The sequence below is a fragment of the Pteronotus mesoamericanus genome, unplaced genomic scaffold (genome assembly GCF_021234165.1).
Source record: "Pteronotus mesoamericanus isolate MK-2021 breed Mesoamerican mustached bat unplaced genomic scaffold, CSHL_Meso_final contig_246, whole genome shotgun sequence".
In the NCBI taxonomy this organism is placed as follows: Eukaryota; Metazoa; Chordata; class Mammalia; order Chiroptera; family Mormoopidae; genus Pteronotus; species Pteronotus mesoamericanus.
In genome coordinates this window covers 8,355,520-8,381,852 of record NW_026555104.1, presented here as the reverse complement: position 1 = coordinate 8,381,852, position 26,333 = coordinate 8,355,520, and the positions used below count along the sequence as shown (strand labels likewise).

Sequence of the window (26,333 nt, the reverse complement as noted above, 5' to 3'; positions counted from 1 at the left end):
GTCCCTGTGGAGCTCCAAATAGCAGGAGCAGTAGGGGTTCATATGCAGGGTCCCACACAAATAACACCCTTTTTTTTTTAAATTACAAAATCAAAAGCATATTATTATGGAACAACAATATCACACTCAAGCACACCATATGACATTTTAGGTAAAATGTTCAAATTAAAACTATAAATTATTACACCCATATTATTACCCTACCAACCACACTCAAGTAGGCCTTACTTCTTCCAGATGCTGTATATAAAATAATCATTAAGAGTCTTAAAAAGTGTTAGTAAAGATAATGTGAAACTAGTAACTGAGGAACATTTTCAGGTAACTACAGGTAGAAATTAGCTGTGGTGGCAGAGGGTGAAGAAAACAGAAACCAGGTATCTAGGAAACTGAACAGGTGAGGGTATTGCAGTTGGTATGTCAATGGACTTGATGTGGGTAGAACCTTCATTCTTTGTGGGAATTTCCTTTCCCTTCCGTAGATGATATCTCAGGCAAATCCTCTAACGTTTAGATCATCTGTAATGATTAAACATCCAGTCTATCTTTACTTTCTGCTCAATATTTCTATGAAGCTAAAACTGCTCTAAAAAAAATAAGGGAAAATGTCCAGTGTAGTCTAAGTTAAAGGTTCCATTTCATTTTTAATTTAAGCTTCCTTTCTAACTCTCAGGCAGTTGAAGATTAGTGTTTTGCCTATTTTTTCACTCTTTTCTTTCTCCTCCCTCTCCCTCTGCTGTGTCTGGGTCTCTTCCAGCATGGGGTGAGTTAAGGGAAGGCAGAAAAGTAGGAGGGATTATAAGAGAGTTAAAAGTCTTACCTGCCTAATACCATTAGGGGCAGAGACCCAGGCGCTGATTTTCTTATGTTGGGAGCATTTATGGGTTCTTTGGAGGTTCCACCAATTGACCTCAAGACCCTGCCACCCCCTGCCTCCAGTAACTGCCTCCAGAAGTCCATCCTTCCGGCCTCTTATTACTGGCAAGTGACCCTATTGAGTAAGTCCTTTCAAGACAGCCTTGGATAATCTACCTTTGCACCATCCACTTGGCCCATGACAAACACAGGTAGTGCAGGCTACCCCACTGATGCCCTTTCTCCTTGTCCTGTTATGGGGTATACCCACCAGCTTCCCTAATTCGGAATCCTGCAGTCGAAAAGTGGGTAGCCATCTTCATGAATGTGCAAAGTTCTGGAGGGACATGCCTGGTTCACCTCAAAACTCTCCGCCTGGTGGAATCACAGAGATGGGCTTAGGAGTTCTTACAGTCAGCAAGGCTCACCAGGTTGGGAGGAAAATCTATAGTATTTTGTAGCATTACCTCTTTGTAGGGAGGTGAATATTGTGTCCTCTCCTGTGATTTCTTATAATGAATTCCTTTTGCATTTGTTACAGGAACTAGCCTAGTCATTTTTTAGCAAGTTCTTTGGGGAATGTAACCAGCAGCTCTTCTTCAGAAGGTGGAAATAGTTATGGCTTGTTTTCAACTTTGGAATTTCATTGCCATTAACAGTCTGGTACAATATTAATTGTACACCAAATTGAGAAAGGAGGAAAAAAGAGGATTTCTCTCTTTCTTTCTTTCTTTCTTTCTTTCTTTCTTTCTTTCTTTCTTTCTTTCTTTCTTTCTTTCTTAAACAAAGGCTTAGTTTTACACTGAGATTGTAGAATCTCAGAGTTAGGAGAAATTTAGAAGCCATTTAATCCAATTCCTCATCACTGTCATGAATCCTGTTTACAACTACTTGATGTTACCCAGTTATTACGTGAACATATCAAGGAACTAGGAACACCTTCCCTAACTCTCAGGTCTCAGCTCTGCCAGTTATTCTATGAGCTTCATCAAGTCACTTAAAACTCCCTATTTCCTCATCTATGAAAGGGGTATAATAATATCTTCCTTACAGAACATTTTTGGGAGGCTAAAAGTAGATAGATTTATAAATTACCTAACTTAGATACAGGAGAGCACAATATTGGTTCTTTTTACAATGTGCTGTCCCCTAAAGGGAATAGCATATTCCATTTTTGGATTACCTTAACCTGGAGAAAGATTTTGCTCACACTGAACTGCCTCTATACATGTTAAGTACCTCCTTTTAGTTCAACCCTCAGTGGTTACATGGGACGTCAAACCTTTCAGATATCTATGATTTTTAGTTGAAAAAAACAAACTGGAGATACTGGAAAGAAAGATCCTTCTTTTTCTTTTTTGAGCTGGGGGTGTTTGGGTAGCTGTTAGGCTTCTGTGTGACCCTCAAGAGGGATTTATTGAGTGTATGGGACAAAGATGATATTTCACTTTCTAACACCACCTTTCCCCAGCCCTGGGGGGTTTAATCACAGGCTGGCCAGTATTCTGTAGGATTCTAGCCTGCAAAGTGTGCGAGTGTCTCCCATAAGTGTTGTTAGACTCTTCAACGCATTTAAATGGCACTATTCTTTGTGAGCCACAAGTGAGCACTTTGTAAGATTGCTTATTGCCCTGAAGGAATGATTAAACGTAGAAGCTATGGCCTTGGCGGGATAGCACAGTTGGTTAAAGCGTCTTCGGAAACGCCAGGATTGCGGTTCCATCTCTGGTCAGGCCCATACAGGCACCGGCCAATGGATGCATACACATGGAACAACAAATCGATGTTTCTCTCGCTTCCTTCCTCTTTCTCTCTAAAATCAGTCAAAAAAATTTAAACGTAGGAGCTACAAAGGAAGCAAAACGGCTTTCAGTGAACACTTAGTCCGGTGTTCCTGTCAAGGGCAATCGAGGGGAGTCGGGGTTGAGACATTTTCTGGGGTGGCCGGCGCTATCCTTGGACTCTAATTATTAGGCACCTCCTCTTTTACTCCCGGGTAGGCCGCTAGGCTGTGTTGGGCAGCTCACTGCCCACCAATAGGAACCCCAGCTCTCAAGCTCACCCTTCTCCCGTCTCGCCAGGCGGAGAGACTACAACTCCCGCCGTGCTCCGGCAGCGAAGGAGGGGGTGCTATGGCGGGGAGGGACAACCGAGGGCGGGCCTTCCGGGAGTGTGTATCCGGCGTCGGCGGCCGCGGCCGGGGACGGTGTGAGAGCGGTAAGATGGCGGCGGCGGCGGTGGTGGAGTTCCAGAGAGCCCAGTCTCTACTCAGCACTGACCGGGAGGCCTCCATCGACATCCTCCACTCCATAGGTAAAGGTAGCCGCGCCCACCTCCCAGCCCTGCTGGCCCAGCTCGGCCTGTGTCTGTCGGCGGCGGCGGAGCGGGGTCGGGCTAGCCGGCTCCGGTGCTGCTGACTCACTGTGTGTGAGGGGGGCCGGGCCGGGGGCACAGGCCGCTCGGAGCTCCCTGGAGCCCCCTGGGTCCCACCCTGGCGGGGAGCCCCGAGGCAACCCCGGCGTCCACTTGCCGGCTGCTGACTCACGGTGGGCTCCGCGTGGGATAGGAGAGCGGGCCGAGACGGGGCCCCCACACCACTCCCTAGCCTTGTCTCCGGCTCTGGCCCGCGTCAGCGGGAGCGGTGCCGGCCGGCGTGCTTGTTGCGAACTGGTCTGAGAACCTCGAGTTGAAGGGCCTGGGCGAAACCCGCACAGGACAGGCATTTCCCGCCGTTGTTATCAGGACAGCCAGCCCCGGGTGGGAGCGCTCGCGCTCTCTTCTCTCGGAGTTTCCTTCCACGGCACTGGGAGCTGCTACTTCTCCCCTGACCCACGGCGCCACAAACGAGGGGGCGTCTTTCTGAATGTGGGACACGCCGAGTGGACACACACCTCAGGTTGGCATTTCACTTGAGGAGGTGGTCTAGACGTTCCTTTGCCCCCGTGTAGAGTGAGTGTTACGAACACATGTAGGGGTGGGACGGCCGGGCTAGAGGAGGTGACTGATCGTCCCGGTGTCCCCTGTAAAGGTTGGAAGTGAGTTCAGGAGTTAGTTGTCAGACGCGGAGTTCAACTCTTTGGAACCGGCCGGCTGCACATAGCTGGGAAAAATTAAGAAAAATTTCTTAAAACCGGTATAATTTTGCACACAACAGGAAAGCTGAAATGGGAGCCCCAGCCACTGTCTTCCGACAGATTTCTGCAGGGATTCAGGTGTGAACAGAAGTAAATTTATGACAGAGGCGGCTTTCAATGTTCAGCAGGAGAGGGTTCAGTTAGGGCCTGAGCTAGCTCTTGACTGCACACGGAGTAATGTGATCTTCTTAACGTAGCTTGAGAGGATTTGATTTGGATCAACAAGTAGTATGAGAACGCACGTGTGTGTGGGACCTGCAGGATGTTGGTTTTTATGTTGACTTCTTAGTCTGAAATTCGGCACTCCTGACTTGCAGGGAGGAAGAACAATGACAAGATCTTGAGGTCTTTATCTTTTGATGTCCTAGAGAAAGAGGATGTGGGAGTTCAGATACACCTGTGAACGGATGATGTTGGTAAAGAAAAGGTGTGTCAGGTTCAAGTTCTGATCCTGACTTGGCAGTTATGATTACAGAACCATTGTGAATACACGCTGACATTTAGAGCTGCTGTGAGAAGCATAGGTTTAATTTTTTTCGTGTCAACCTGTTTTGTCTTTCTATAAAATGGGCACTGTGGTAAACACTGTAGGGTATTTCTTGCTTGCCACTGTACTAGGGGAGAGTTCCCTGAAAGCGTCCTTATTAGAGTAAGTTTGAGTCATGGTGGTTGACAGCCCTACTTTTTCCAGACTCCATGGTGGAGTAGCAGAGTCTTGGTTTTTGTCAAGTCATGACACTTTGTAAGAGAAGTGATCACTAGTGATGATCGCTACAATTACCACTACAGATTTGGAAAGGGTATTCAATGTTCCAGATGTAGAATAGTTATTAACAGTTGAAAGTGGAACAGATAGCCCTAAGTTATTTTAACAGGTCATGAATCTGTTATAAAGCCGCAGTCCCTTCTAAGGATCACACTGGAGCTTTGATAGGGTTGTTTCTCCTAAATGGCTTTGTATTCTGCTTATCCGTAACACACCTGCCAGCCGAGGGTCACCACAGGCCTAAAGTTTATTGAGAGGCTTTGACTTTATAGTCATTAGTAACTTGGTAATTTGATTTTGTTTGTAGCAGGTAAATACACAGGGACGTTTAATATTTTTACATACTAATGCCTAGCCTGGGACTTCCCACCACAAGTATGAACTTGTTTTGTTTGAATTTTGTTTTAACCAAGTGACTGCAACAGAAACCTCAGTGTTATGTGAGTAAGGGAAATTCTAACTGATAGAATGAAAAGACACCTTTAAAATTAAAGAGACGATTTGGTTTTGTGAAGGTGAAATTTCCTTTAGTCTTTGTTTTTTTTGCCAGAATTTTAAGAGGGTTTGATTTTCTTCTCTCAGTGAAGCGTGACATTCAGGAGAATGATGAGGAGGCAGTGCAGGTCAAAGAGCAGAGCATCCTGGAACTGGGGTCTCTCCTGGCGAAGACTGGACAAGCTGCAGGTAAGTGTTATAAATGGATTGCTTTCCCTTCTACCTGAAATGCTGGGTGAAGTTTCAGCTTTTTGTTGGAGTTAAGGAACATAGGAATGTATCCACACAGTTCCATTTTATTGCCAACTTGTTGAGCTGCTGCTGCGGCTGCTGCTGCTGATGCTTCTTCTTCTTCTTCTTCTTCTTTTTTTAAGCAAGAAGTGGTCTTTAAACTCATTTCTTTCATGGAAGAGTTTTGTCCCTCAGCTGTGGGAAAAGGCTATTCCTCTTAGATATAATGATCTGTGATTTGTTTCTGGTTTGATTTTTTACTGTATTCCCTTTCATATGGGCAGCAGCAATAGTAGCAGCAGTCTTTAGTGATTTCACGGAAACAGCTCTGATATATTTAAGGAGGGTAGTGACTTTAGGCTCCTGGTTTGAAAATGACTAGGGATTTTGCATCCAAATAAATGACTTGCCGTCCTTTTTTCCTGACACAGGATGAGTCAGACATTAAATGGGAGGAGCCTTCCCAAGATTTCTCCATTGGTACCCAGGACTTTGTGCATGTCATTGCTCAAACATTCTGGCTGTAATTGACCTTGTAGCTCCAGATGATGATGGGCGTGTCCTTCCAATGAGAGAGTCTTCTTGACCGGGAAGGGCCTTTGACCAGTAAAATGGTGGTAATATTTAGAGAGAAGCCTGCTTAAGTTTAAAACCGATGATTTTTGTCAGCCTTAAAGTGAATTTAGGATTTATCTGATTAGACTGGATTAAGCTCTGGTGAGTGAACTCATGAATAACTTTCCCCCAGGTTATGTTGTTATCCCAGAGAATGATAGATGTAAGTTAGCAAAACTTCTTGAACTTGAGAACTAAGATCTTTCCCAATAAAGGATGGCTAACTTACTATTAGGCTAAATCAATAGAAAATTGATGTTCTACTTAAAATACCATCTGTAGTAGGAAAAACAGTTTTTGAGTGCTTCCTGTGAACTAGTTACTGTTTTAAGCACAAACATGGTACAGCTTATGAATCCTTGAAATAACTTGATAAGGTAGGTGCTATTATGTATTTACACCTTAGGAAATGAAGCACAGAAGAGTGTACTATCTTGTTTAAGGTCTGTCGGCTAGTTCATGAGAGAGACAGAATTTGAACCTGTGGAGTCCCACTTCAGAGCTCATGGCCTCATGGTATAGTGAATGGTTGTTGCTTTCCTTAGTTACCACTTATGGATTATGAGTGGTGGGTTTTTTTTTTCTTTTAAATTTTTATTTTAGATTGACTTCCCTCCTATTTAACATAGTTATGGATTCTTTTTACCTGTCAGTTAATGTGAACTTGGGAGTTAGAAAACAGTTTCGATAATTAATCCATACAAAACATAATTAATAAGATAAGTTTCTTGAAATAATTAGAGGGCCAGGTGAGGTGATTTAAGATTTTTCTGTTGAAACATCCAGATGTCATTTTTCCTCCAGTAGCATGGATAATTAGAAACAGCATGTAGTATAGTCAATGCTTCAGAAAATTTATCCAAAGATGTTACTGTTTAGCTTGAAATTTCTTTGTCATGTTTTAATCTCTCCTATTCCTTGCCCTCCCTTGTGGTTCATATCTGAGGAGTTTAGAAGTGTATTGCTAAACCTATTGGAATTTAACAGGGGAATCATATGAACTTTTAAAAACTTGTTTTCCAAGAAGGAGTTTGATGAATATAGGTGTATACATTAGAAACCCTAAGGAAGTTTTGGGGCCTATGTTCATTTACCTTATTTAGCTATTAATAATTGATAGGTTTGTGTTTTCTTTGGTTTTGAGTTTTCTGACAACAGAAAATATGTCTGTTCCATTAATCTTCAATTTTTATGCACTTAATTGGCTAACACTGTGTTAAGTACTCTACTCAGAAAGATAAGGTCCCTGACTGATGCAGTCATTTGTGAATGACTTAGTGAATAAGACACTGTCTGGTGCATAATAGTGCATCATCAGACATGATGCCTAGGTTTAGGGTCTGTGGATTTCATAGCCTGAGACCTTTAAAATGATAATATATTAAGTTCTGTGAGACTCTAACAGGGAAGTGTTCATTATATAATTACAAATAATCTCAGGCTAGGAGAAAGGAGTTAATACAATTCTGTGTCAATTAAAAAATACTCAGTATATGTAAAAATGGAAGGAGACAGGGAATATAACCAAGAATGAGTAAGAAACAATAGTTGGCTAAAATGAAAAAATGAACTGAGTCTTTTGGCAACTAAGAGGTCATTTGTTTCTCTGTTAGAGAGAGAAGAATAACACACTCAGTGCTTGGAGAAAATAACTGTCAGGCTAGCAGGTGCTAGAGAGAAGGCAGACTGCTTAGCTCATGTTTTGCTTTTGCCTTTTCCAGGAAGGAAAATGCTTTTCAAAAAGAAAAAGATAGATATAACATCAGAAAGAATTAAAGCCAAGGTAGGTGAGAGAAGAGAGAGCAGATAGTCTCTTTAAATAAGTTCAGGTCTCTAGGCTTCGACATTTTCTGTCTTTTAATATCAAAAGAATAGTTCTAGCAGATATATTTATAGAGCCATTCTTATTGTGAGAAAAATCAAAGAGGATGGAGAGATAGAACAGTATGGGTGAACATTATTCTGCTTTCAAAAAGGTAATGAAAATAATAAATTTTAGACACTAAAAACTGGTAATCATCAGTAAAGTTCTAAGACATTATATAATAAGTAGGTTTTAATCGCTGAGAACAGTGCACTTACCAAGAAAACATGGTTCCAAATTCAATCTCGGTTCTCTCTGGTTAGCCTTATTAGACCAGTAGATATGCAGGGTTCCACAGGCAGAGGCTAGACAGCTGTTTTTGTAAATAAAGTTTTGTCGAACAGAGCCACACTCACTTATTTGCTTTGTCTCTGACTGCTTTGCACCACAGTGGCTGAGTTGAGTACTTGCTACTGAGACCTTATAACCAAAACCGAAAATATTTACTCTCTGGCTCTTCACAGAAAAAGTTGGTCAACTCCTAGGTCAGGGGAATGACAAAGACTAAATATCTGATATAAACAGGGTGTTTGAACATTGGCCATATTAATGACAGGTACAGTTTATGAATTTATGATGACAAATGGATCATTTGTCAACCTGGAGGAAAGTCTCTAGCATCATGTCATAGGGATCTGCCCCTGTTTTTACTGGTTAGCACTCAGCATTATGGCTAAAGCCATTTCAGAGGGTGTGCTTATTTTTGTAGATGACTTAGTATAGGACATACTTAAGATTCAGAGTTATTGCCACAGTCGGCAAGATTAAATTCAGTGTTGTAAGTATAAAGTTATATACTTAAAATACTTATCAAAACAGAGGAAGGTGGGGAATTACCTGTCTCTGCAAAAAAACCAAAAAGCCCCCCAAAATCTCCATGGCTTCAGTCTGAACAAAGAGTGCTATTAAAAAAAAAAACGAAACTTGCTTTTTTGTGTTACATGTGGTGATGAGTAAAAGAATTAAGCCATGGTTGTACTGGTCACACCCTACCTGGAGCACCGTTTTCAGTTCTGGGTACCATCAGTGGTACGTCTGCAAACTAGAGTTTATTTAGAGGAGGGCAACTAAGGTGATAAGGAATCTGGGAACCAGTATACGGGGGGAACAGTTGGAATAGCTAAAGATGTTTAGCCTGAAGAAAGGGAAAGTTAGGAGATATAAATGCTATTTATCTTTAAGTCTGAACCCTTGTAGAAAGAGGATATAGACTCATGTTTCAAAAAAAAATTTAGTTTGACCAACATTGGAATAGTCTGCTTTCTGAACATTTTTTGACGCTAGAGATTGTTCAGAATTGTTGAAGCATAGTAGGTAATGCTGTGGGAGAAGGGACATTGCACTAGACTACTTTAAAAAAGCTATGATTATATAATTGAGATTTGCATAAATGCAAAACGAATTTGAGGGGAAGAAATCAGTATAGCCTGGGATTGTCATGGAAGACTTACAAGGACTTTAGCTGGACCCAAAAGGGTATCTCAGAATCACACAGGTCAAGAAGAGGGGGAGAAATTCCAGGTGGGAATGGCATGAGTGAGGCATGAGAACAGGAGTGTGAGTGGGGAAAAAAATCTTAGACAGTGGGACTCAAACGTCAGTGTTGGGGAGTGAAGGGAAGGATGACCTTTTCCACTCTGTATCAAGTTCCTTTTGTGCAATGGGACATAGTCCCATGCATCCTATGACTTTTCAGGCAGATGAGGATTTCAGGACCCTGAGTTAGCAATCTCAGGAGGGTGAAGTTTGCTTGCCTTGAATTAGAGTTCTCAGGAGGGTGAGTCTACAATGGGAGAATATTGAAGAGGCAGTGGCACTAAAGTAAATTTAACTTACATTCCAAAAGTACTTCCTTATTTGTTAATTGAAATATTCTCTAATTTTTAGAAACTTATTCCTAAAGATGTTCCTTTAGAATTACTCTATCACTCTCTTATACAAGGGGGAAAAACCTCTATGGTGGACACCTTTCTAAAAAAACTTTTTTGTTTTAAATGTATTGATTAGAGAGAAAGAGAGGGAGAAAGAGAAACATCAGTTTGTTGTTCCACTTATTCATGTATTCATTAGTTGATTCTTGTATGTGCCCTGACTAGGGATTGAACCTGCAACCATGGCCTATTAGCATGATGCTCCAGCCAACTGAGCTACCTGGCCAGGGTCTGGACACCTTTTTTTTTTTTAAGATTTTATTTATTTTTAGAGAGAGGGAAAGGGAAGGAGAAAGAGGGAGAGAAACATCTATGTGCAAGAGATACATCAATTGGTTGCCTCTCACATGCCCTCAACTGGGGACCTGGCTTGCAGCCCAGGCATGTGCCCTGACCAGGAATCAAACCGGCAACCTTTCAGTTTTCAGGCTGGCACTCAATCCACTGAGCCACACCAGCCAGGGCTGGATACCTTTTTTGATTATAGTTTCAGACTTAGGTTTTGAAGATATTAATGAAGAATTTTAAAAGGAAAAAACACCTTAACTTATATGTGAAAAGTTTATTCACAAGAGTCCCTAGGAACTGATACAGCTAAAAGGCTAAACTGGGGAGTACTTAGGGAAGGGAGGGAAAAGGGAACCTGGAATTGAGAATCTCTGTCTGTTCAAGGGGAACTGCAGGGCCAATTTAAAAATTAAAAACAAACAACTCCTAACCTGATCCAATTTGTTAGTTGTTGGGAAGTGATTTTGTCTAAGGTGGCAGACATACAGCATGTTTTGTGTTCTAGAAAACTTCTCTTGGAATATGAGCACATTAAGATGGATGAATGAGGTGGAGGGACTGGAGCTTTTCCCAGGGCCCTCATAGTAATCTAGTGGTTGAGTGGGATAGAATAGTAATAGATCTGGAATATGTAAACTTACTTTTAGTTACTCTTACCTGCAAGAACGCTTTAAATTCCTAAGTTTCATTTCTACTGATTCCAGTGACGTAAGTACTGAGTTTATAATCTTGGGTTATTTTTTAAATGGGTATGTTGTTCCTAATATCGATGTTTATTTTTCTTTCTTTCTGAATTGCCTTTCAGAGCTTGGAGGACTCCTGAAGTATGTGCGACCCTTCTTGAATTCCATCAGCAAGGCTAAAGCAGCTCGTCTTGTCCGATCTCTTCTTGATCTGTTTCTTGATATGGAAGCAGCTACAGGGCAGGAGGTAATCTACTTTAATGACAGAAGGGAGACACTGGGAAAAGAAAAAGTCTAATTCCTTTGAATGCCTGACTGCACTGTGGTACTGATGGGGAGGGGACAGCTGGGAGAACAGCTCAGGACTTATCATGTCAGTTTCTCTTTGTTACAGGGCATTTGATACTTTGGGTCTGTTCCATGCTTTGTTTTGTAAGTGGAGATTGTGAGTGGTCCCTGGAATCCTCATTACATCAGGGTCATAGGCTGATTCTTGTTTTTGAAGTATTGTATTGCCGCACCTTTGTAGTGTTTTCTGTGTCTGTGGTACCTCTTGTTCTGTGTCACAAAGCTCCTTGTGAACACTAAGTCTTGTGGCATCCTTTCTTGGCGTGTTTTGTACAGAGTATATGCCTTTATTGAGGGGTGAGTGTCCACCTGTTTGTGTTTTGGTGTGCCGCAGTGACTCTGGTGTATTTCTGTACGTATTCTCTGCAAGTTGAGACCTAGATCCTGAGCTGTATTTGAAGAGTGCCTTCATAGAGTCACTAAGCCTCTTCCAACCTTTTCAAACATACCTGTATTTTCTGCCCTTCGGGGGGAGGAGACACTATCAAAGTTAAAACTTATTCTGTAAAAAGTATCAGATTCAAGCAGGGTATATTGTGGTTGTTTGAATCTGTAGGAAGAATATAGTTGTTATTTTGGGGGGGGTGTATATCAGTACTCATTGAGTGCCTGCTGTGGGTGAGGCACTGCTGTAGGTAGGGGGGAGAGATTCATTTATAAAAATATACAGCCACTCCTCTCCTGAGGATTATATTTTAATGAGGAAGGCAGGCAATAAATACATAAAATGGCAGATAGTATAAGGGCAGGGTTATACTTCCTAGTTGGTTCTTTTTCTAATTGTTTACAGTGGCCTCTGGGTGTACAAGTAAAAGATGTGAAAGGGCATTGTAGCATATAGAATAAATAGGAATTTCAGAAACCTGGGACATATGGATCCCACTTTGAAATCATCTTTTAAACACCATAAACTGCCCTGGCCGGTGTGGCTCTGTTGGAGTGTTGTTCAGTAACTGAAAGGTTGCAGGTTTTATCTCTGGTCTGGGCACGTACAGGAGGCAACCAATAGATATTTCTCTCTCTGTAAAAGCAACGAAAAAAATGTCCTTGGGCGAGGATTAAAAAAAACCCACAACAAAATACCACCATAAACAAACTTCATTTGTAGAGAAGTCTTCAAATTGATTTGTTTCTGGCAGAACTGTGTTTCATGATAATATTTATTTATTTATTTATTTTCTGGATCTCTGTTTTGTCAGAGATAGTATTTAAAAAATTTTTTAATTATCTTTTATTGGTTATGCTATTACAGTTGTCCCAATTTTTCCCCCTTTGTCCCTTTCCACCCAGCACCCTCACTCCCTTAAATGCTCTCTGTATCCATGTTTCTGTCTCTGTTCTTCACTTAGTTCATTTTTTAGATTCAGTTGTTGATAGACATGTATTTATTACCATTTTTTTGTTTACAGTTTTCATCTCTTATATTTAATATATATTTTTAAAGATTTTTATTTATTTATATTTTAGAGAGAGGGGAAGGAAGGGAGAAAGGGAGAGAAACATTGATGTGCAATAGGTATATCGATTGGTTGCCTCTTGCACGCCTCCAACCAGGTATCTGGTCTATAATCCAGGCATGTGCTCTGACTGGGAAATTGAACTGGCCGCCTGCTGGTTTGTAGGCTGGCACTCAAACCCTCAGTTCACTGCGCCACACCAGCCAGGGCTGATCTTTTTTTTTCTTAAATAAGTCCCTTTAACATTTCATAAAATAATGGTTTGATGATGATGATCTTCTTTAGTTTTTTCTTGTCTGGGAACTTCTTTTTCTGCCCTTCACTTCTAAATGATATCTTTGTTGGGTAGAGCAGTCTTTGGCTGTAGGTCCCTGCTTTTCATGACTTTGAGTATCTCTTGCCACTCCCTTCTGGCCTGCAAAGTTTCTTTTGAGAAATCAGCGGACGGTCTTGAGGGAGCTTCCCTCTAGGTAACTAGCTGCTTTTCTCTTGCCGCTTTTAAGGTTCTCTCTTTATCTTTAACCTTTGGGATTTTAATTATGATGTGTCTTGGGGTGGGCCTCTTTGTATCCCTCTCGTTTGGGACTCTGTGCTTCCTGGACTTGCATGTCTATTTCCTTTCACCAAATTAGGGAATTTTCCTTTCATTATTTTTTCAAATAGAGTTACAGTTTCTTGCCCTTTCTCTTCTCCTTCTGGGACCCTTATGAGATAAATGTTGGGCCTCTTGACGTGTCCCAAAGGGTGCTTATACTATCCTAATTTTTTTGTATTCTTTTTTCTTCTTCTTGTTCTGATTGGTTGATTTTTGCTTCCTTATGTTCCAAGTCATTGATGTGATTCTCAGTTTCATCCACTCTACTGTTGTTTCCCTGTAAATTGTTCTTCATTTCAATTAATGTATCCTTCATTTCTGACTGGATCTTTTTTAAGCTGCTGAGGTCCTCACTAAATTCATTGAGCATCCTTATAACTTGTGTTTTGAACTCTGCATCTGGTAGATTGCTTATGTCCATTTTATTTAGTTCTGTTTCTGGAATTTTGATCTGTTCTTTCATTTGGGCCATGTTTCTTTGTATCCTCGTTTTGGCAGCCTCCCCGTGTTTGCTTCTATGTATGAGGTAGAGTTGCTATGATTCCCTGTCTTGGTAGCATGGCCTAATGTAGTAGGTATCCTGTAGGGTCTGGTGGCACAGCCTCCGCTATCACCCAGTCTGGGTACTCAAGATGCAGTCTTCATGTGAGCTGAGTACACCCTCCTCTTGTAGTTGAGCCTTGATTGCTATTGGCAGGTGGCATTTACCCAGGCCAGTCAGCCGCAGGCACTTTCCGTGACCACTCACCACCAACCTCTGCCCTCTGTGGCGGATCAGCTGTGCAGGGGCAGGACGGTGGTGCTCTGACGTGGTCTGTAGCTGTCCACTGGATGCGCAGGCTCTGGGGTTTCCCTGGTGGTTCAGGCCAAGGTCAGTCCCCACTTGTGTTCTGCCCAGGGCCACGCTGCCTGAGTTATAAAGCAATCTGAGATGGCTGCTACTTGTGCTGGGCTTGAAGAGTCCCAGGCAAAGCCAAGCTATGAATCTAGGCTGGCTAGGGCTACTTAGCAAGAGGTATGGGGGCTGGGGGCTTACTGACGCTGGCTGCTGCTTGTTTGATAGGATTTAGGAAGTTGTTCATGATAATACTTAGATGGCTGCCTTTTGAGTCAAACATTATAATTATTTTTATGAATAATTTAAAAGAAAAACTGATTTTTAAAGGGGTATTAGTCTTATCTAACCGTAAATTTAAAAAAAAAATTACACTTTGTTCTCATGAAAAAGTGGTACCATCTTTGTTTGAAATAGGGTGCCTTTAGATTGGGCTGACTAAATGTTAGCTTGAAACAAATTAATTAATGTTACTTGGAACTTTTTAGGCAGAAATACTGAATTATCCAGGCTGCTCCTTTGTATACGGGTCTCTGGAGTGTGTACCCTTCCATAACCTAGAGCTGACTCAGTGGATAGAACTGTATTTGTTTAATCAGTTCTTGTACTCCTTTGTGGAAATCTATCCAGATTATAATTTAATACTTTCCTGTTGTTGACTGGTAGGATTTACAGGCCTATATCATGTGGCTCCGTGTCTGGTTAGACCCTCCTTTAACTGTGTTTGTACATTGCTATTGTTCATTGTATATTACATTTTTGTCAACTTGAACCCTATCTTCCTTTTCCTATAGTAAAAGGAAACACTCTAGGTGTTTGTCATATTAGTGCTAAATATGGGCTGATTTTGGGAGGGGGGATGATTATCATTATAGCTTTTTGTCAAGAGCTGATCTTAATGTAGCAGGACTTTTTTTTAGTAATTTTTGTGGATTATAGGTTACTTGCTTTTTTTGAAACAAATTGATGAATCATCCTGATTGTTTTACCCATACCCCAAACTCAGTATAGCTAACTTCATCAAACCCTTTATTAAAGTTTGTCACTTCAGCTTTATTTCATGTTTATTTCTCCACCTCTTTTGTATTTGTTCTCTCTTTACAACTCTAACCTAGTTCGGTTCCTAATTATTTCTTACTTAGACTACTGTGAAAGCCTCATTCCACCCTGCATACCTCCACTGTGAGAGATACCCTACCAAATAGCCCTCTGAATGTTTTGTTTTTCCATGTCCATGAGTTTTTCCCTCTATTTATTTATTTATTTTTGCTCAATCTCTCAACCCTCCCAGCCAAATTCCCCACCCCACCCCACCCCTGCCCTCTGAACATTTTATTCCTCTCCCCTTTTACCCCCGACTTGAGCCTTCAGTGGTTCTCCATTGCCTGCACAATTAGGCATATCATGGTTTTCTACAGTAAATCTACAGCATTAGTCTGATCTTTCGGCCCTCTGTGAAGTGTACCAGACATGTCAGCCATATTGGATATGTCTTTTTGCTGAGCAAGCTCTAGATGCTCCCATCTCTGAAAGTTTTCCTTGTTGACTTCAAAGTGATTTTAACCTTTTAAGTGATCCCCATTATATTTTGTATGTGTTACATTTTTGATTGTTTTGTATGACAGTCACTTGAATGTTTGCCTTATCTTTCTTGTGATATAATCTCACTCAGCTGAAGTCCCATATACCTTGTAGCACCACAGTGACTTTCTCATTCCTAATAGACATACCTCGCTTTATTGCACTTTGCCTTTTTTGTTATTGTTCTTTCATTTTTTTTCCTTTTGTACTTTGCTTTATTGCTTTTTTACAGGTGTGTTCTTTAGAAATTGAAGGCAATACCCTCCACTATCAAAAGGGTATAACTTGCTTTATTGCTATACTCACTTTATTTTGAAGGTCTAGAACCAAACCTGCAGTATCTTGTAGGTATGCCTGTACGTTGCTGTTCCTTAACCATCGCTACCCCTTGTCTCACCCACCATATTATCTTTCCTTTTACTTCTTTTATACCTGTAATATTGGCTTTTTTTTCCCCCATAACTTTAAGCTGTCTAGGCTTAGGGCATTTTTATACATCTTGATTGCTCTCAGCCTGATCTTAACATGGCTTTTTTCTTCACTTCATTTCTAGTCTTTGCTTCCATCTCAGTTACTCAGAGGCCTTCCTTGATTGCTTTATCTAAAATACCCTATCTCTAAAATAATTTTCTTCATAATTATTTTACTTATTAACATCTGTTTCCTCCTTAGAATGCAAGTTCCATGAGGATCGATACTTTGTTCTGTTCTCTGTTGTCTTCCGCAATAGTACAGTAGTTTGGCCTAGAGGAGCTACATAACTAATATACGTTGAAGGAATTCATGGCTTATGGCTTATGCCTTCCGCATGGTAGATGCTCAGGAGATACTTTGTTGAATTAAGACTTAAGTTTATTGAATTGAGATATAAGTGTGGGGTGTTGTTACAACATTTATCTAGGTGACTCAGGGTCTCAGACTTGGGGAAATTACATATAGTCTTCATCTTGGAAGATTCTTTGACTGAGTGATAGTAAAGGATAGAGGAGCGAGTCATAGGTGGATCACTGTTACAGTAGTATTGAAGCCTGAGGCAAAATACAAAGTTTTAGAGCACTCATAAGAGAACCAGGAGTTTTGTATTGGGGGGTCTGGTACCAAGAGTTGGGGGGGAGGGGGAGGTTTTCCTTGATTTTTTTTCTATTTTGGGACCAACCATTAATTAGATAGATGTATAGAACAGCCTTTAGCTTGCTATGTTCCTAAAGATGATATAATTCAGGTTAGGATTGGGTCTCCTGCAGTACTGAGCTGTAGAGCCTAGAAAAGGAGGATATATGTATTGGGTTTGAGGCTGGATGGGGGAGTGGGAGTGGGGTGGTTGGCAATGGAAGGGGAGGGGAGTGGAAAATTGGGGTGAAGAAGGGGGAAAGAAGGCTGAACCAGATCCTTGCCAAACAGTGAACAGGGATCTCTAGGGAGTTGCCTATGGGAAGCCTTTTTTTTTTTTTTTTTTTTTTTTTTTTTTTGCTATAGTTTAACTGAAATGCACTAGCACATTTTAAGAAACCTAACATCAAAAAAAAAAAAAAAAAACCCCCAAAAAAACCCTGCTACTGAAACATTTATTTCAATGGAAAAAAAGAGTTCATGCTAGAGAATTTCAGATGTAGAATAGTAATTTTTTCCCATAAAGATTTAGTTAACAAGACTTTAAAAAAATAGTTTAATGTATTGATTTAAAACCTAAATATCTAATTCTGACCACATCAAGCTTTTGTCTCAAGTAAGGGCTTCCTTCAGAAGCTGTGTCTCATGTATTCTTATCCCCATTATCGGCCATTGTTAACATTAACAAAGCACAAAGCCTTTCAGACAAAATAGCTGTGTTGCCAGGACCTTTACAGTTTTTCCTTAGAACTGAAGCGCTGGTTCACCAATTACTGTTCTAGATAATGCAGAATGTGTACTCTGCACATTCTAGATTGTGCGGATAATTGATAACAGACATGCAGTTCATGTTCATTTGTAAAAAAAAAAAAAAAAAATTCCTGCTCTAGAAGAAATGTCTCTACTGACCTGAACTTATTAAGGATGGTTTGAGGTAGAAAGAACTGTATGGAAACAGGGTCCCGTTCTGGTCCCAGAGCTGATGTGTGATTCTGGGTGAGTCACTTAACATCTGGACTGTTAGGGAAAAGGGGACAGGTGAGATTTGGAGTAGAAGTCAGTGCTTTTTAACTAGGAATGTACATCAGATCGGCCAAACTCTATTCTAGACTGTTGAGTCATGAGTCTAGGCATTCATTTTTTGTGTTGTTTGAAAAAGCTCCGTGGGTAAAAATGATGGTAAGCTTTTCATATCCCTCTCAAGGTGGGTAGGACTAGACACTCTTATATTTTTGTTGCCAAAATATTCAGCAAAATATTTTTAGTTCCATTAACATTATGGACAGAGTCCTTACGTTGAGTTTGGCTTTTCAGAACATAACTCAAAACTCTGAAATTGTGATTGGCTTGCTTTTATTTTAGTTTTTATAGACTTTTCATGAGGTCAGTTGTATTTAGAGCCACCAGAGGGCTCTAACGAGTTGTAAAGGTTTCAGTGAATCTCTTAGTGTTGAATCCTCCAAATTCCATTTAATATCAGCCATCAACTTATTTATTGAATTTTGACCTAGGATTTAAAGGCAGAAGGTATGTCAGTTTAGATTATGTCCCTTAAGTTTTCTCTCCTTACAGAATCTCTTAAGAGAACTTTGGAGTTACATAAAAACCTGTTGCGTTAGTAAAATAGTTCTCCAGAAAGCTCAATTTCTCTTATCTTATGCTCTGATTGGAATTTTAATACAAAACTTGAACAGTAGTGATATAAGACCTGCAATACCTAATGAGTACTTGGTCACAGCTAATATGTCAAGGATACCTGATGGCATGTAGACTGTCCAGCATAGTATGTTACTTCAAATCAGTTACTTTGCACATTATGTCACTGCTTAGATGGCAGATTGAGCTGGGGGCTCAGAGTGCCTTTAAATAAAGTTTAAACCCCCTTTAAGTGTTAGGTTAATCATAATTTCTGTTTACTCCCTTTAACAAAAGCTAAGTTTGCTGTATTGTGATGATGAATTTGTTAGTTGAACTTCTTAGAATCTGAAAGAGAAGAGCCAACTGGGCTTTTTGAGTCTTACGGGCAACCCTTAGGAACAAGGCATTTGTGGTTAGGCTGAGAATTTCTTTCCTTTATTACCAGTGTATTCACATTCACACATTAGTGTTCCTATTTACTATTCAGAGAGCAATTTGTGCTTTAAAAATTTCTCAGCCATCATAGAAAATCTACATTCTAGGGCTACATGTGTATGAAATTCTGGGTCTCTCCTGGGAAAAGTAGAAGAGGAATCTCCACTTCCAGTCAAGATGGAGGTGTAGGTAAACATGCTTAGCTTTCACACACAACTACAGCAAAAATTACAACTAAACTACTAAACAACACCCAGGTTTGTCAGAAAATCGAGCTGTATGGAAGTCTGACAACCAAGGATTTAAAGAAGCCACACTCACCCAGACAAGTAGGAGGGGGGTAGGCATAGGTGTGGAGAGAAGTGGAGAGGCGGCAAAATGAGCAGCCCCACATTAACACGTGGTGGATAAAAATTGGGAGTGATCCCTCTGGGAGTTAGCGATCCCAGCCCCCAGCCAGACCACACAGCCCAGGGTCCCAGCACCAGGAAGAAAAGTCCCCCTAACTTCTGGCTACAAAAACCAGTGGGGGGTTGGGATGGCGGAAGATACTGTGGGATTCTCTTAAATGGCCCAAAACAGACATAGGATTCATGCAGACTCACCTTCTCTGGGATTCAGCACCAGGACAACAGCTGGGAGGGTGCCAGTGGCATATGGAAGAAGGGGAGAAAAATGAAGTGACTATAAAGGGGGCAAGTGCTGTGGAGAAAGCCTCCTCTTGGGAAATCTCCAAAGGCCAGGCATCAGCATTGTCCCCTCTCTGAGCCCTCCCCCACAAAGAACCACAAAGCCAGGAAGTGGGCTGCCTTGCCCTGGCGACTACCTAAGCGCTCCTCCACACAATTTACAGATGCCTTTTCTACAATAAGTTATGCTACTGAGACAGAGAGTCAAAGCAGCTCTATGCAATACACTGAAATAAACACAGGAGGCTGCCAAACTGAGGAGACAAGGCAATATGGCCCAAATGAAAGAACAGAACAAAACTCCAGAAAAAGAACTAAATGAAATGGCGATAAGCAACCTATCAGATGCAGAGTTCAAAACACTGGTTATCAGGATACTTAAAGAAATCATTGGGTACTGCAACAGTATAAAAAAAGACCCAGGCAGAAATGAAGGTTGCTCTAAGTGAAATAAAGAAAAATCCACAGAGAACCAACAGTGGAGAGAATGAAGCCGAGATTCAAATCAATGATTTGGAACATAAGGAAGAAAAAAGTATTCAGTCAGACTGCAAGAAGAAAAAAAAGAATTAAAAAAAAAAAAAGAGTAGAATAAGAAGCCTCTGGGGCATCTCCAAACATACTAACATCCAAATCATAATGGTACCAGAAGGAGAAGAGAAGGAACAAAAAATTGAAAACTTATTTGAAATAATGAAAGAAAACTTCCCTACTTTGGTGAAGGAAATAGTCATACAAGTTCAGGAAGCACAGACTCCCAAACAAGTTGGATCCAAAGAGGAGCACACCAAGACACATCATAATTAAAATGTTAAATGTTAAAGAGAGAATCTTAAAAATGGCGAGAGAGAAGCAGATAGTTAACTACAAAGGAGTTATAAGACTGTCAGTTGATTTCCCAAAAGGAACTGCAGTCAAGAGGGACCGGCAAGTAGTAGTCAAAGTGATGAAAAACAAGGACTTAAAACCTACATACTCTATCCAGCAAAGCTATCAGAATGGAAGGGCAAAAAAAGTGCTTCCCAGACAAGGTAAAACTAAAGGAGTTAATCGTCATCAAGCCATTATTATATGAAATGTTAAAGGGAACTGTATTAAAAAAAGGAGGTCAAAATTATGAACACTAGAATGGCAACAAATTCACAACTATCAACACCTGAATCTAAAAAACAAGCTAAGCATCCTGGCTGGTGTGGCTCAGTGGTTTGAGTGCCGGCCTGTGAACCAAAGGGTCGCTGGTTTGATTCCCAGTTTAGGGCACATACGTGGGTTGCGTGGGTTGCCGTCTAGGTCCCCAGCAGGGATGCAGAAGATACAACCACACATTGATGTTTCGCTCGCTCCCTCCCTCCCTTCCTCTCTAAAAATAAACAAATAAAATCTTAAAAAAAAAAAAGACTAAGCAAACAAGTAGATCAGGAACAGAATCATAGATATGGCAATCACATGGATGGTTGTCAGCTGGGAGGGGGAAGGGAGAGAATGGGGGAAAAGGTGCAGGGATTAAGAAGTACAAATTGGTAGGTACAAAATAGATGGGAATGTTACCAGTATAGGAAATGGAGTAGCCAAAAAAACATACATGCATGACTCATGGGCATGAACTAAGGGAGGGGATTGCTGAAGGGAAGGCCGATTCTGAGCAAAGGGGGCCGAAGGGGGGAACATTGGGACAACTGTAATAGCATAATCAATGAAGTAGGTTAAAAACAACAACAACAACAAAGAGGAACCTCAACAATGAGGCTCTTTTCCAGAAGAACACAATCTAAACACAAAGATAATTTGTGTGTAAAAAGCCTAGTTAGTTTTTTCGCTGATATAACAACTATGCACTATGACTCTGTGTCTCAAGGTATTAAATAGAGCAGCCTGGATAATATTAAGGAGAGGATTAAAGCTGTTCTCCAAAGCAAAGTTTGTGGGAAGAATGTGAGAACATAACATTGCATATACTGTCTCTTTCCCTTTGCAGGTCGAGTTGTGTTTAGAGTGCATCGAATGGGCCAAATCAGAGAAAAGAACTTTCTTACGCCAAGCTTTGGAGGTATGTGCCTACACTGGTACTGATTTTAGGTCGCTAGGCATTAGACAGACTATGGGTGTAAGTAACACCATCAGATCAAAAGTATTTTCTGCAACTTTGTATTACCCAGATACCCAAAGATTATTGCTAGTAGTTCCAGTCATGACAGTTGCACTGTGAGTGAGAGAGAAGTATCTAACTTAGATAAGTAAGCGGAAACATCCTCAAGTTAACAGTCAACTGCCCATAATAGGAGATAATATCATGAGCTAGATAATTTTTTTTTAGACTGAATTTGATGCTATTATCAGGTCTTAAATAGTTAACAGTAACAATTTGATGGTTATCAATCTTTGATTTCTGTCCTTGGTTTTACCCCTTTTTCCATCAGTCAATGTTGCTTCTCTTTCCTAGGCAAGACTGGTGTCTTTGTACTTTGATACGAAGAGATACCAGGAAGCATTGCATTTGGGTAAGTAAACTGGTAGAAATTAATAAGGCATACTTGCTGGCTAAATGAATGTATTTTTGAACTTGACTACTTTTATTAGTTACCTATTAATATTCTTTCTTATAAGTAGAATTTATATTCTTTCTACTTATAAGAAGAATTTAGGATAGCATATATTTACTGAATCTGTCATGGAAAAATGCCATTTGGAAGTTATAAGAAACTAACTAGAAGTGTTCATTTTTTTAACAAATTTTTAAATTTTATTTTTTAAAATATTTATTGGGGTGACACTGGTTAATAAAATAGCAGTAGGTTTCAGGTGTATTGTGTGTTTACCGCCCCAAGTAAAGTGTCCTTCCATCGCCATTTATTCCCTCATTACCCTCTTCTACCTTCCCCGTCCCTCATCGCTCTCCCTCTGGTGATCACCATGCAGCTGCTGTACTGTTGTCTGTGTCTGTGAGGCTTGCTGCTTTTTGTTGTTTAATCCCTTCACTTTTTTACCCAGGCCCTTCCACCCCACAGTTGTCAGTCTGTTTCTTTTTTCTTTTTTTGTTTATTTTGTTCATTAGATTCCTCCTATAAGTGAAATCATATGGTACTTGCCTTTCTATGACTGGCTTACTTAGCATAATACTCTCCACGTCCATTCATGCTGTCGCAAAGGGTAATAAGATGGTCTTCTTTTTTATGGCTGACTAGTATGCCATTGTAGAAATTGACCACAAGGTTTTTTACCCACTCTCTACTTATGGGCATTTGGGCTGCTTCCAGATCTTGGCTGTTGTTAATTAACTGTGCAGTGAACATAGGAGTGAATGTATTCTTTTGAGTCAGTGTTTGGGATTTCTTTGGGTACATTCCCAGAAGTGAAATTGGTGGGTCATGAGGCAGTTCAATTTTTAAGAAAAAATTTATTAAGAGAGGGGAAGACGAGGAAGAGAGGGAGAAACAGAGAGAGAGAGAGACAGACAGAGAAACAGACATCGTTTTTGTTGTCCTACCTATTGCAGTCATTGGTTGGATCCCGTGTGTGCCCTGACTAGGAATTGAACCCGTAGGAGGTCAAACCCACAATTATCCAACTGAGCTACCCAGCCAGGACAAAGTAGTCCCATTTTTAATTTTTTGAGGAAACTCCGTACCGCTTTTCACTTGGCTGCACCAATCTGCATTCCCATGAACAGTGCATTAGGGTTCCCTTTTCTCCACATCTTGCCAATACTTGTTTTTTGTTTTGTTGATGATAGCTGTTCTGACAGGTGTGAGGTGATATCTCATTGAGGAAACTAACTAGAATTAATCTTTTAAATTTACAGTATAAAATAGACAGGAGGACATTAAGACTAGTATAGGAAATGGAGAAGCCGAAGAACTTATATGTACGACCCGTGGACATGAACTAAGGGTGGGGGTTGCTGGAGGGAGGGTTGGGTAAAGGGCAGAGGGGGACAAAATGGGAAAAATTGAGACAGCTGTAATAGCATAATCACTAAAATATACTTAAAAAAATAAACTTAGAGAACAGAAGGGTCAAATTCCAAGTGTTTTATTGCCTATCACATTTATTGTGTCTATTTATAAGTACACTTAAAATCTATTTAAAAAAATCAAATAAATTAATTGGGTACAAATATATATGGAAGTTGGAGTGGGCCGACTAAGGGCTTTCTCCTGTGTGACCTTTAAACACCCTGAAATCTTTGCCTGCTTTTTAAAAAAAAATTTTTTTTAATGGTAGATTCTGGAGTATTTTTCCCAGATGGAAAAACATGGCTTTTGTAATCTATTAAGTTGCAGAAATTGCTAATTAATTTTTATCTTGCAAAAATGACAATTTCATATGGTTCAAACAAATAGTAACATTTAAAAAATGTTTTCTTTAGATACAATTAACAGCCCATAAAATTCATCCTTTAAAAGTATACAGACCAGTGGTTTTTATTATATTCACAAAGTTGTACAACTATTACCACTGTTTGGTTTTCTGAACATTTTTATCACCCCACTGATAAACCTTGGACCCATTGGTTATCACTTCCATTAATTTTCCCAACCCATTACCTTCCTCACTCCTCAGGTAGTCACTAATCTCCTTCCTGACTTTGTAGACTTACCTGTTCTGGGCATTTCATATAAATGGGATTATACAATATATAGTCTTTTATGACTGTCTCCTTTCACTTAGGATAATGTTTTCAAGGTTCATCCATATCATAGCATATATCAGTACTTCATTCCTTTTTATGGCTATATTTATCCATTCATCAGTTGATGGACATTTAGATCATTTCCAATTTTGTAGCTGTCGTGAATACTGCTGTGAACAGGTTTTATGTGGACATGTTTTTCTTTTGGAATACTCAGGAATGGAATTACTGGGTCATGCGGTAACTGTTTAGTTTTTGAGGACTACCAAACTGACATCCAAAGTGGTAGCATTTTCTATTCTTAGCAGCAATATATGAGGATTTTTAGTTTTTCCACATCCTCACTAACACGTAATATTGTCTGTGTTTATTTTAGCCATGTTACTGGGCGTGAAGTGGTATCTCATGGTTTTGATTTGCATTTTCATAATGAGTAATGATGTTGAGCATCTTTTCATGTACTTATTGGCCATTTGTATTTCTTTGGAGAAATGTCAATTCAAAATCTTTGCTATATTTTAATTGGGTTATTTGTGTTTTTATTTATTCTGGATACTACTCCCTTACCAGATATATGATTTGCAGATATTTTTTCCCACCCTGTGAGTTGTTTTTTCACTTGCTTGGTGATATCCTTTGAAGCACATTTTAATTTTGATTAAATCCCATTTATCTATTTTTCCTTTTGTTGCTTATTATTTTGGTATTATATCTAAGAAATTATTGCCTAATCCAAGATCACAAAGGTTTACTCCTATGTTTTATAGGTTTAGAGCTTATATTTAGGTCTTTGATTCATTTTGAGTTACTTTTTGTCTATGATACAAGTCTATCTGGATTTGACTTTCTCATCTGAAATGGGAAAGAAGGTGTGTATGGAGAACACTGATATATCCAGAACTCTTTCCTTTCTCCAGCAACCTTAGTATCTGGCTTTTTTTTAGTCTCCGTAGAGACTGTCAAAAATTGCCAGTGCCGACTATATTTCAAGTTGTCACGGCGGGGTATTGGGAAAAGTTTTCAATTAGCAATAATTGCGCCTTGGATAAACCTCATTGGCTACAATACTGCCACTGCGCAAAGCTAGTATCTAGTATTTTTTATGTAGTCGTGTGATTGTTGGACAGGAAGAGAGTAAGATCACTGGATAACTAGTTTCAGCATTTTCTGGGTGGAGATTTCTGCTGTATTCAAATTTTAGAGGTAAGGCTTATAGGGCTCTTGGCCTTAGAAAGCAGAATAGCTTCAAAGAAATGTGGTTTCTCTTTTGGAAGATAACACATTTAGCAGAAAATTTAATTCTTGTAAATAGATCATCTCTTTTTGAATTCAGATAAGGTTGTTTATCCTGAGTGTTTTGTTTTTTAAAGTTTTTTTAAAATTTATTTTTGGAAAGAGGGAGAGGGAGAGAAACAGTGATATGTGAGATATACATTGATCGATTGCCTCTCGCATGCCCCCACTGGAGACCTGGTCAGCAAACCCAGGCATGTGCCCTGACTGGGAACTATACTGATGACCTTTCAGTTGGCAGGCCAGCATTCAGCTCACACTCACTTAGCCACACCAGGCAGGGCCCTGAGTGTTCTTCTGAGGGTGGGAGAGGGAGATGTTACGGGATTAAGGTCTCAGGATTTTGGCCAGGAGGCATACTCTCATTCCCCTTGCCATTCTGCTCCCCACCGCCCTTCCCTCAAGGTGCTACCTTTACCTTTCTCTTTCCGCTCCAGTGGCTCTTCTTTTGTCTCTGTAATTTTCTAAATAAACTTTCTCTTATAGCTTGGAAATAAAAAGATGATTATGGCTAAGAAATAGGGCATATATTTTTTTTCTTCTTCAGGTTCTCAGCTGTTGCGGGAGTTGAAAAAGATGGATGACAAAGCCCTTTTGGTGGAAGTACAGCTTTTAGAAAGCAAAACGTACCATGCCCTGAGCAACTTGCCGAAAGCCCGAGCTGCCTTAACCTCTGCTCGAACCACAGCAAATGCCATCTACTGCCCCCCTAAATTGCAGGCCACCTTGGATATGCAGTCAGGTAATGTCTGTAGCTACTCAAGGGATGTTTTCTTGAGGGTCTTCTTATTTCATAGGTGGAAGGCATCGGGGGTTGGGGAATAAAATTGGCTGATTTTGGCCTGAGCTTCTTCAAAGAA

General features: G+C 40.2%; 1 protein-coding gene and 1 non-coding gene across 2 annotated transcripts in view; one reads left to right on the top strand and one right to left on the bottom strand.

Moving 5' to 3' along the window:
* The first annotated feature begins 3,018 nt into the window (after positions 1-3,018).
* PSMD11 (proteasome 26S subunit, non-ATPase 11) overlaps positions 3,019-26,333 on the top strand; it is a 34,554-nt gene continuing 11,239 nt past the window's right edge. Inside the window, exons 1-6 of the mRNA XM_054573136.1 lie at positions 3,019-3,168; positions 5,338-5,439; positions 10,985-11,109; positions 21,526-21,597; positions 21,991-22,048; positions 26,021-26,215. Coding sequence (XP_054429111.1) covers positions 3,078-3,168; positions 5,338-5,439; positions 10,985-11,109; positions 21,526-21,597; positions 21,991-22,048; positions 26,021-26,215 — 643 coding nt within the window. The 5' untranslated portion in view covers positions 3,019-3,077. The remainder of the gene's footprint in view (positions 3,169-5,337; positions 5,440-10,984; positions 11,110-21,525; positions 21,598-21,990; positions 22,049-26,020; positions 26,216-26,333) is intronic.
* Positions 25,125-25,265, bottom strand: LOC129070367 (U4 spliceosomal RNA). Its single transcript, XR_008529110.1, has one exon. It is a non-coding gene; the product is annotated as a U4 spliceosomal RNA (small nuclear RNA).